Source organism: Ictalurus furcatus, chromosome 17, assembly GCF_023375685.1.
Source record: "Ictalurus furcatus strain D&B chromosome 17, Billie_1.0, whole genome shotgun sequence".
Taxonomy (NCBI): Eukaryota; Metazoa; Chordata; class Actinopteri; order Siluriformes; family Ictaluridae; genus Ictalurus; species Ictalurus furcatus.
Window position 1 is genome coordinate 27202532 of NC_071271.1, and position 11787 is coordinate 27214318.

General features: G+C 48.5%; 1 protein-coding gene across 1 annotated transcript; it reads left to right on the top strand.

The window, feature by feature from the left end:
- The first annotated feature begins 711 nt into the window (after nt 1–711).
- On the top strand, nt 712–11388 carry LOC128621272 (chromodomain-helicase-DNA-binding protein 7-like). The gene is made up of 15 exons (XM_053646912.1): nt 712–795; nt 1382–1485; nt 2705–2825; nt 3323–3380; nt 3473–3533; nt 3660–3996; nt 4268–4473; nt 5203–5952; nt 6160–6317; nt 6475–6702; nt 7378–7764; nt 7920–8114; nt 8334–8471; nt 8558–8662; nt 9069–11388. Exons 1-15 carry the CDS (start codon nt 725–727, stop codon nt 10032–10034), a joined length of 3885 nt encoding a protein of 1294 aa, XP_053502887.1. The 5' UTR covers nt 712–724; the 3' UTR covers nt 10035–11388.
- Nucleotides 11389–11787: the final 399 nt, after the last annotated feature.

Genomic DNA, 11787 nt, shown 5'->3' on the forward strand with positions numbered 1-11787 from the left:
GGAGAGAGAGAGACAGACAGGATAGTGGGATAGAGGAGAGAGAGACAGACACATGGCAGGTGGAGGCTGGGCATGAAAGGGCGAACAAGAGTGTGACGGAGGAAGGAAAGATGGAGGGATGGCAGACGGTACAGTGGTGTGGTGCAGGCCAGGTGCCAGGCAGGCAGACCTGTTGGGGAGACACACACACTCTCTCACACACACATACACACTCTCTCTCTCTCTCTCACACACACACACACACACACAGAGGTGATTATGGTGTGCCATCTGTCAGACTGTGGCTGGGCTAATCAGGCCTGGCAGGATGATGGATGAGCTCTGGCACATTCACCCAAACTCACTCACTCTTTCATCTCTCCTTCTGCTCCCTCGCTCTACAGTGCTCTCTCTCTCTCTCGCTCTCTCTCTCTCTCTCTCTCTCTCTCTCTCTCTCTCAAATTTCTTCTTCCCTTCCTCCAGCTGTCTGCCTCTCTTTACTTTCTGTATTAAATTCATTCACTCTTTAACCTCACAATCAGTTCATCCTCTTATTCGTCTTTTTCTCACCTTATCCATTATTCTGTCCATTTATCAAATCTCAAACCTTCATTTTTAAATTCAACACAGTTATGATAAATCATCCCTTCTTCTGCTGGTTCTTCTCCTCTCCACTCACACTCACTTCTTCACTTGTCGTTTTTCTCTCCCTCTTTTCTCTGAAAGAGTGTTACTGCGGGTGCGGATGCTCTACTATCTGAGACAGGAAGTGATCGGGGACCTGGCAGACCGCATCCTGGAGGGAGCTGATTCCAGGTTGGCATCTCTCTCTCTCTCTCCCTCCCTCCTTCCCTCCCTCTCTTTCTCCCCTCCCTCTCTCGCCCCAGCCTGCTGCTGTCCCCCTTTCCCTGTCTCAGCCAGATGTGCATGCATGGATAATGTGTGGACGTGTCTGTCATCCTGATGTTCTCCACAACCTCACTGTGCTTCCATTTGAGGTGTGCGTGTGTGCGTGTGTGCGTGTGTGCGTGTGTGCGTGTGTGTGTGTGTGTGTGTGTGTTTGGGTGTATTCACTTGGCTGTGGATGTTGAAATGGTTAAATGAGAGGCGGAGTGTTAACGACCTCATTTCCTTCCAGATGCCAAAACGCACGAGTGTTTATTAACTTACTTGCTGCTCCTCTTCACTGCACTTCCTGTTTGTCTTTCTTCATTTTAAAACTGACTTCCTGTTTGCTTTTACTGCTTTCTGTAATCCCACTTCCTGTGTTTTCCTTTCCTTAGTTCTACTTCCTGTTTGTGTAGATCTTTTTAATTCCACTGTATTTCATTTGTTTTTGTTTTAATCTCATTTCCTCTGTGTGTGTGTGTGTGTGTGTGTGTGTGTGCACGCACGCGCACAGTGAGCTGGATATCTGGATTCCGCAGCCGCTCCATGCTGAAGTCCCCACTGATTGGTGGGATGTGGAGGCTGATAAATCTCTGCTCATCGGTGTGTTTAAACACGGTAAGCCCCGCCTCCTCTCCTCTTGCTGATTGGTGTTCCCATGGGGACAGTGTTGGAGGTCGAATGAGCTGTAATGGCCTACGCACAGTGTGACCCATCGTAATCCACTCAGCAAACTGATTTATGATGCATTTCTCTCTCTCACACACACAGAGAAGGGAACACGTCGTGTTCAGTGTGTTTAAAGTGAACATTGGGAGTTAAGATGTGATTAGTGATAAACATTGGTGAGTTAGTTGAGTGTTTGAGACACACCGCTGCACTGCTGCTGTAACGCGTCTCATTCTTCCTGCTAAAGAGGATAAACGAGTGATGATGGAGTGAACACGTCGTAAACAACACGCACCAGGCACAGACAGCGGTGTGGATCCTTAACGCTAACACACACAATAATCAACAGCTCTTTATTCAGTAACGGCCCCCAACTCTCACTCTCACCATTCATCTAAATAAGAGGCTTCTCCCTGAGGAAACACCACCCTGTCTCACTCTCACCCTGTCTCACTCTCACCCTGTCTCACTCCCACCCTGTCTCACTCCCATGAGTCCGGCCTCGTTAACTCTGCTCACACACACCCCATAGATGGCCTGCTCTTAATCATAATCTCAATTCAGCAGGAGCGTCCCAGGGGTCTGGGGGGAGGGGTGAGTCTCTGTGGGAGAGAGAGAGACGGACAGAGAGACAGACAGGCGGGAGGAATGGTGGGCTATAAAAAGATGTTGATGATTACAGTTTGGCTGAGCGGCGGCGGGAGCAGCAGCAGCAGTTAGGAGCCGCGAGTCACCACATAAATCCTAATTGAATTGTGATGTAGGGGCGGGGCAGGGGGCGGGGCTGTGACTGCGCAGGGGGGAAATGAGCAGCTCTCGGGTGAAGTGGTCCTCCATCTCCCCCGCCGTGCACACCAAGATCCGCCGCCTCACATCTCTTCTGCATGGATGCTTACCACACACACACCCCGAGTGTGTCCTGTTTCTGTCCTGCCGAGTGTGAGGCCTCTGATTTATTCCACCATGATTATCTCTGCAGTTTTTATTTCCTCCAGAAGCCTGATTATAGTTTGGTCCTTCAGAAGGTTCTACAGAGTGGTATACGTTCTCATGGGTCCGGTTTAGAATCCACGGCCTTTACTGCACTTTCATTTTAAATCTCACACACACACACACACAGTTGATTGTGTAGTTGTTGGTCTGATGAATGCGGTGTGTCGTACTGCAGGTTATGAGAAGTATAACTCCATGCGAGCCGACCCGGCGCTGGGGTTTTTGGAGCGAGTGGGAATGCCGGATGCCAAAGCCATCGCCGCTGAGCAGAGGGGAGCGGACATGGTGGCAGATGGGTAATGCTGGACCCCAATCTCTCACACAGCAAGAGAGACGCCCGTCTGTCTCTATCTCTGTCTATCTGTCTTTGTTTCTCTCTCTCTCTCTCCTCTTTGTGTTCTGTTTTTGTTATAAATAAATATATTTTATTTATTATTTAAATTTGTACTGTTCAAAAACCCAAACATGTTCACAGTGAGTTTATAATGCATCATGTGACCTGCGTGTGTAGTTCACCAAAACATGAAGAAGAATAATACATTACTTTATTTGAAGAAGAAATATAAATATCAGTGTAGTAAGTTTGGAGTGTACAGAGCTGGTCTAAACATTTCCCTCTCTCTCCCTCTCTCCCTCCCTCTCTCTCCCTCCCCCCACCTCTCTCTCAATCTCTACATCTCCCCCACCCTCCCCCTCTCTCTCCCTCCCCCCACCTCTCTCTCAATCTCTACACCCCCCTCTCCCTCTCTCTGTCCCTCCCCCCACCTATCTCTACATCCCCCCCCCCACACAGAGAGGATGAAGACCCGGAGTATAAACCACTGCGTATGCCCTTCAAGGATGATATGGATGTGAGTTTAAACACAACGTGCTCTATCATAAACCAGTTGCCTGTGTGTGTGTGTTTCTGGCAGGCTTCACTAACATCGGTAATGTTTTTTAGGATTTCACCAACTCCCCTCTGGATGATAAAGAGGAGATGATGGATGTAGAAGGTGGTGAAGGTGCGTCCTGGTTCCTGCTGCTGTCTTTAATAAACTTCATCTGAGTTTAAAGTGCAGTAAATCTCAACCCAACCCTTATTTATTTACACATCTCCTCACTCTTGCCTTGTGGGTGTTATTTTCCAGCCCCTAAGGCGAGTGAGAACGGGGGTAAAGCTGGGAATCTGTACTGGCCTGCAGCGTCGGCTCTCACCGCGCGCCTGCGTCGCCTCATTACCGCGTACCAGCGCTGCCACAAGAGACAGGAGACGCTGATTAAACCGGGCAGACGCAGACGTCTCCGTGAGGACCACCTCCTCGCCATGGCGACCGAGGGCGGGGCTTTCACTCTGGAGCCAAACAGGGTGGCCACAACAGCTTATCTAACTGAAGGAGCGTCGTTTGTTAAAACCTCACCGTTCCTGCACGAGAGCGCCGCCCTGTTGGCCGATGGAGCTGCTTTCTTCAAAGAGAGACGTCAGAGGTCAGGCCTTTTAAATAATGCAGCTTTCTACATATTTAACATCATTAAGGGTGAAGGGTGAGACCTTCATCTGAATTTATTTATAAAACACAGAGTGGAGAACATCTTAATATCTTCATCTGCTCTTTACTTTCTCTAAACACCTGCTGAGGGACAGATTCCTGCCAAGGTCTCTACTAACCCACTGTATGTGATCGCTCTCTCTCGCCCTTTCTCCCTCTCTTTCTCTCTCTCACGCTCTCTCGCCCTCTCTCTCTCTCTCGTCCTCCAGATGGACGAGGCGTGAGGAGGCAGATTTTTACCGTGTGGTGTCTACATTCGGGGTGGTTTATGACGTCCAGACGCAGTGTTTCGACTGGGCGCAGTTCCGGGCCTTCGCTCGTCTCGATAAGAAAACGGACGAGAGTCTGGAGAAGTATTACTACGCCTTCGTGGCCATGTGCAAGCGGGTGTGTCGCATGCAGGTCAAAGACTCAGGTACGACGTCTCTTCTTGTCTCAACACATTAATGCTTGTGTAAACACTGAGTGTTTGTTTAAATAACTTCTCATGTTTTAGTTCATCTAATCTAACACTTTTCTGTTTTAATTATGAGATCAGAATCTCACTTGATTCTGAAACCAACTGGCCAACCGTTACCGATAGCAACAGAAAGTGTGAACACTTGTACCTGAACTCATTAAAATCTGACACATTTACACGAGTCTGGGTTAAAGTTCCCGGAACTCTGTGTACTGTCGGAGTCATGTCGGAGTCATGTCGGAGTCATGTCGGAGTCATGTCGGAGTCATGTCGGAGTCATGTCTTCCCGTAATCTGTCGGTCTTTCCTCTTCTTCTCTCTCAGTTTTATCTAAATTATAACACTACCTATCCAGTCTCCTTTATCAGCACCCCAACTTTTACACACGTCCTGTGACACGCCCATGGGGTCATGACATCACCATCTTTAAATCTTTGTTTATTGTGTAATTAAAACCCAGTAGCAGATTTCCATGAGCTAACTAATGTTAAGTAAATAACTGGTGATGTCACATGATCAGGAGATGTGGACACACCTGTCACACTGCTGAACCTTAGTGGATTTTTACCCATAGTGCACTTGTCTGCTCTGCTTTTTTTAAAGTTCCTTTTAGTCCTGTTTGAGAGTTGGTCCTGAAGTGTTTGATGCGTTCAGCGGAGAGTAACGTGTTCCTGTTTCCCAGCAGAGCTGGCCGACCCGACGCTGATCATCGACCCGATCACAGAGGAGCGAGCCTCCCGGACTCTGTACCGTATCGAGTTACTGCGGCGGATCAGGGAGCAGGTTCTGCCCCACCCCGAGCTGGAGGAGAGACTGCACCTGTGTCAGCCCAGCTCCGACCTCCCGGCCTGGTGGGAGGTGGGAAAACACGACCGGGACCTTCTCCATGGAGCCGCCAAGCACGGAGTGAGTCGCACAGACTACCACATCCAGAACGACCCCGAGCTCGGCTTCCTGCAGGCACAACGCAAGTTCGTCCAGGGCCGAGGATCCGAGGCCACGCTGACCTCTGACCCTCTCACCGCCGTGGATCTGATCAAAGACGAGGAGCTGAAGCACGACACCACAGAGAAAGTGGACATCCAGGAAGAGAAAGAGGGGAAAACTGCGGCCGCCTCACCCAAACAGGAAGTGAAGACTGAAGAGGAAGAGAAGAATCAGAAAGAGGAGATGATGCAGAAAGAAAACAGAGCAGAAGTGAAGAGCGAAGAAAATCACAGCATTCCTCAAACAACCGAAGAGGAGAAGGTCACAGAGTCTGAGGACACGCCCACACTTCCTGTTCCTGCTCTCACAGACACAAACAAAGAGGAGCAGGAGAACCTGACCGGTACAGAGAACCACAAACCCAACACTGAGAAGAATTCTGAGGAGGAAGAGGAGGAGGAGAAGATGGATGAAGATGACAAATCGGAGAAATCGTCACAGGCTGACGGTAAACACTGTGGATCTGTTCATACAGATTTATATCATTCACATCTTTAGCTTTAATATAAAGTATAAATAAAACAGACTGACACTGAAAGGTGGTGTTATTTTGTAAACGCACCCTAAATATGTTCATTTCTCCTCAGGAACCGTCTTTAAAGAAGGTTAGATTAGATTCAGATGTGTTGACCTTTAACCTTTCTGTCTCGGTTAGTCTGCGCGTCCTCAGACAGGAAGAACTTTGACGAGGAGAGTAACGCCTCCATGAGCACGGCACGAGACGAGACGCGGGATTATTTCGGCATGGACGACGTGGAGCCCTCGGTGTCTCAGACGTTCGGTGAACGGAGCGCGTTCTCCTTCTGGCCGAAGGTAAATAAATACAGGAAGTACTGAACGTTCCTCCACATCTACTCCACACTTCTTACCTTTATTACACAAGAGAAGACCTGAGTGAAGATCACGTTCTCTCCATTTCACTGTAAACACACACACACACTCATACGTCTGTGCTGGGTGTGTATCGCAGGACCGGGTGATGATCAATCGGATGGACAACATCTGCGAGGCAATCATCAAGGGCAAGTGGCCAACCAATAGGAGGCAGTTCTTTGACTTGCCTGGCCTGTTGCCTGGATATGGTGCCATAGCAACGGACAGCCCTATGCCCAGGAGGAGCATGGGAGACTTCTCTGTGATGAATCAGAGCAGCTACAGCGGGAGTGATGACATCACCATGTCACCGCAGGTCAATAAGGCAAGTCTCTCTCTCTCTCTCTCACACACACATTCACTCACTCACACACACACACACACACACACACACACACACACAATGATCAGTCTACCCATCGCTTCCTTCCAGTCACAGTGTCTCCATCTGTCCTGTAATACCCAGAATGCCGTTCTTCATCCTAGTGACGTTATTTTAGATGTGTTCTGACGGGTTTTTGCTGATCTTCACGTTACCTGAAACATCATAAAGCTCTTAAAGACTTCAAGTTCAGAAGTGTCTCTGATGCTCACACTTCCTGTTCCTGTTTACAGAGTTAGCACTTTTTGACTCTGTAACACACATTTATAGAAGGGATTCATTCATTTCTTTATTTATTAATAATGGCAGTATCCGGTGTCTCGCCCAGATGAGGACGGGTTAGGGATAAATGTCTGTGTAAAATTTAGATTTAGAGGAGCAGCGTATAAGGTTTAGAGCACTCTGCTGCCTGAAGTACAGTTGAACATTAACGGCCCTTCCTCCTCCTGGATTCCTCTTCCTCCCTGCGTTTAGAACTATAACATTCAGGCTTATCCTGGAGTCATTTTACAGGCGGTGAATCTCAACCGACTCTATTTTTATTCCCTTTGATTCTGATTATTAAAAGGTCATGTTGTTTGAGATGTGTCGTTCATCACGACTGCTTCGTGTGTACAGGACGAGGCTCTGAGTCTGTCGGTTCCTCGTCAGCGGAGACGCAGGAGGAGGAAGGTGGAGATCGAGGCCGAGCGAGCTGCTAAGCGGCGTAATCTGATGGAGATGGTTGCGCAGCTCCGTGAATCTCACGTCGCAGAAGGTCAGACTCGAGCTATGGATCTCACTAAAGCTCTACACGGCCTGGCTCCGTCCTCCTCCTCTTCCTCTTCGGTGTTCCCCGGCGCCGTGGCTTCCCCGATGGAGCTGCTGCACGCGGCCGGAGCCTCCAGAGCCAACGGAGCCGTGCTGGAGGCTGAAATTCCCACACGGAGGAGGAGAGGACGCAGGAAAAACGTTGAAGGCCTCGAGCTGCTCTTCGCAGGAAATAAGACTCCGCAGCTCAACACGGTAAAACACATTTCCTTCAACAAGCCCGATTTCATCATAACACTGGTGTAAATATTCCTTTAATCTTTCCACGGCGCCTGACTGCGTGTGCTAGCGTGTTCAGAGGGAGCGCGAGGTACAGGTTTTAACTCGTCTCTTTATCTTGGCCTTTACAGGAAGATTCAAACGGGACCAAAGGTTTTGCAGACGGGGCACACGTGCCGGCACGAGCACCGAGACACATTCCAGCTCCTGCACAGAAAGAGGAGGGCGGCCATCTTAAAGGAGAGGATGGAGCGAGCACTAAGGACCTACAGGAGTGGCTCAGACAGCATCCCACCTACACCATGGACGTGCCTGGATACATACCAGTGAGTGTTTAATCTGACCCGCGGGACCACTCTGACGGCAGAGAACTTGTCCACAGAGGACCGGATACAGTCAGTGTTTTATTTAAGGAGCTGATCTCGCCGAGTCGGGGTCGTGCTGAACACGAAAGGGTGTGTGAGAATGACATCTGTTTTTCTGAAGTTGTTTTGATGCGTGTGTGTGTGTGTGTGTGTGTGTGCGTGTGCGTGCGTTCTGTGCAGAAGAGTGAGGAGCTTCTCACACAGCTGGGAAAACCGAAGCAGAAAAGACATCGGTGTCGAAACCCAAACAAGATCGACATCAACACGCTGACCGGAGAGGAGAGAGTGCCTGTGGTCAACAAGAGGAACGGCCGAAAGGCAAGAGCCATCGAATATATTCCATCAGGACCTTTATTGTCCCGTGTGCTTGTTCTCAGTGTAACGTCTGTTCTGTTATGCTGCAGATGGGGGGCGCGATGGCTCCTCCCATGAAGGATTTGCCGCGGTGGCTGTCTGAGAATCCGGAGTTCGCCATCGCTCCAGACTGGACAGACATCGTCAAACAGTCTGTGAGTTCAAGCGCTCCAGTTTAATCTCCAGATTAACCTTCAGATTAACTCCAGATTAACTCCCGTTTAACCTCTAGATTAACGGATCCTTTTCCCAACAGGCTTTAAATCATCTCGTGAAAGTGTGGTAAAGTTTGTAGTTAATGAAGCGGTATTGCTAGCAGATCTAGGAGATGTTCTTCAGCCACAGGAAGTTTCCCGATCGGTTCAAACACACACTTTATTAAAGACTGTTTACACTTGCGTCTCTGTAGCAGGACGTTGATTTGAGTAGATGATGATGATGATGATGATGATGATGATTAGCCCATGACTCACTGCTGCTCTTCTAACTGCATCGTTGTTTACCTTTTTGATGTTTTATTTGTTTAAATGGTGATGAATTGATCTTGATTTGATTTTGCAGGGTTTCCTGCCCGAGTCCATGTTTGACCGTCTCCTGACCGGGCCCGTGGTTAGAGAAGAGGGGGTCCGGCGCCGTGGACGAAGACCTAAATCTGAGATCGCTAAAGCAGCAGCAGCTCAAGCTTCTCTCTCTGCAGCTTCTTCAGCCTCTACCTCGGGCGTGAACCCCTTCCTGCTGAACAGCCTGTTTGGGGGAATGGACCTGAGCAGCCTGCAGAACCTACAGAACCTACAGAACCTGCAGCTCCTCATGGGCTTGTCTCCTTCTCTTGGTGCAGGAGCTGCAGATAACAAGACCACCACCACCACCATGTTGCCACTGATGCTGCCTGCCATGAGTGCCCTGCCCAATGTCTTTAGCCTTGGGGGGCTTTTTGGAGGCAACATGGCGGCAGCGGCGGCTGCTGCTGCTGCAAACTTAAATACAAACACCACGGCTGCTTCAGAGTCTGAGGAGACAAAGAAAGATGGAGAACTCAAGGAGGAAGGTGAGGAGAAGAAGGAGGAGGCAGAGAAACCTGCTGAGAACGAGTCGAGCGACGCGAATGCGGCTGCAGCAACCAATCTTTCTGCCAATCCTCTGGCGTTTAACCCGTTCCTGCTCTCCACCATGGCTCCTGGGCTTTTCTACCCCTCCATGTTCCTTCCCCCTGGCTTGGGCGGTTTAGGGCTGCCCGGCTTTTCTCCAGCAGCTCTCGCTGAGCTCCAGAACGCAATGAGTGGCGCATTAGGAGGTGCTGGAGAGGAGAAGGAGGAGAACGAGGAGACGGGGCAGAACCAGGATGCAGTAAAAGCCAGCAGCACTCTGGAGAACAGCGACTCTGACGAGGGCGAGAACAAAACCGAGGATCTGACCGGAGCGGCCGAGGAACTGGACTCCGTGGAGGCAGGAGAGGAAGAGGACGACGACGACGATGATGATGAGGAGGAAGAAGTTGGAGAAGATGATGAGGACAAGAGTGACTGAAGATACAAATCCACCTGACTGACTTTCTGCCTTTTACCCCTGAGGGCTTTTTTTTTAAAAGAAAAACTCTACTGATTTCCCAAACTCTGAATTTTTATGTAATTTTGGTTTAGTTTTGTTGACGGATAAACAATATAATGATGAGGGAACACAATGATGTTTCTGCAGGACTTCAGTGTAGTACACACACACACACACACACACACACACACACACACACACACAGGCAGTAGTGGACATGTTGTGGATGTGAAAGGGGTTGGGTTTGTGGCCTGTGGTGGTGGTGATGTGCTTTAGAGGAGGCGATGACTGAAACGTCCCGATCCTGTTAGGAATGAGAAGGTTCTGATAGTGCTGTGCTGCTTCTTTCTGTTAAATTTATGTTTATTGTTTGTTTTTTTTTCTCTCTCTACTGATATTGTAAACGGTGAGTGAGTAGCATCTCGATGAGGAACGTTCAGTGGCGTACAGTTTTAAACAGCATTAAGACGAGCGACTCTCTCCACGCTGCTGAAAACAGAATTGAGAAGTGAATGAAATGAGGATTGTTCTTGTCGTACTGTTCTGCTGAGGGATGAAGTTCTCACATATCAAAGCCTACACTCGGACTGTTCAAGTCTCTCACACTGACAATCTATACGGGTGAGGAGACGCTCGGCCTGTGGAGACAGCAATAACTGAAGGCAGCTCCTGAATGTTCCACTTTACCACAGGGTGTGTGAGGGGGTGGGGGTGTGCAAGATTGTGGGGGGTGTGTGTGTGTGTGGGCAAGATCAGGGTATATGAGAGGGTGGGTTCTGTGTGTGTGTGAATGTGTATGTGAGGGGGTGTGATTTGTGAGTGTCTTGGTGAGTATGGGTGTGCGGGTGTGTGTGTGTGTGAGAGAGGGTGTGGGTGTGTGAGAGCAGGGGTGTGTGTGTGTGTCTGAGAGTGAGAGCAGGGGTATGTGTGAGAGGGGGTAAGAGAGAGGGTGTGTGTGTGTGTGGGTGTGTGTGAGACGGGGTGGGGTTTCAGTAAAGGGAGGTGTGATGAATTATTGCGGTCGAATAGTCTCCTGAAGATCTCCATGTTGATGCACTGGTGTAAGGATGAAATCAGGTACTTTATCTATTGAATGGACTTTTTGTTACTTTTAGCCAGCAAGCTGAACAGCATTACCTCAATTCTAAACTAGCCTTGAAGTTTACACACACAAACCTTGTACATGTTTCTCTCCTTTATCTTTTCTCTACACTTTTCACTTTCTTCTTTTTATTATTTGAAACATCATGTATGATGACGTGTAAATGGCTGCCAACTGTAGTAATGATGCTTTTAATAAAAGTGACCCATGATATTCGCATAGAAACCAAAACCCTGCGTGATCATCTGTCCCCTTTAATCCATTCATCACCTTATTATTATTATTATTATTATTATTATTATTATTATTATTATACACCTGCACTAACACCGTTCACATATAACACACACAGAATACTACAGGAGGAATTTACTCTGATGTACCATCAGATCTAAAGTTTGTTGTACGGCTGCGACTCGCCGTCATATTGATAACAGATTAATCTGTCCATTAAAAGTTCAGTTTTTATTTTCTGTATTTATTCTAGAAAGCGTGTTATTTCACATTCTGCTCCACATTATCATTCTCACACACACACACACACACACACACACACTCACTGTAAACTGAAGGCTATGATAACGGTATTAAATGTTTGTGCGCTGTGCTGTACACTGTGCAGAGGAGTTA

What these genes read in the sequence shown, in the direction of transcription:
- LOC128621272 (XM_053646912.1), top strand. Translation starts at nt 725, where the DNA reads ATGCTCTACTATCTGAGACAGGAAGTGATCGGGGACCTGGCAGACCGC. An exon ending in CTGGAGGGAGCTGATTCCAG is followed by an intron (nt 796 to 1,381) that starts GTTGGCATCTCT and finishes GCACGCGCACAG; the next exon opens with TGAGCTGGATATCTGGATTC. An exon ending in CAGACATCGTCAAACAGTCT is followed by an intron (nt 8,663 to 9,068) that starts GTGAGTTCAAGC and finishes TTGATTTTGCAG; the next exon opens with GGTTTCCTGCCCGAGTCCAT.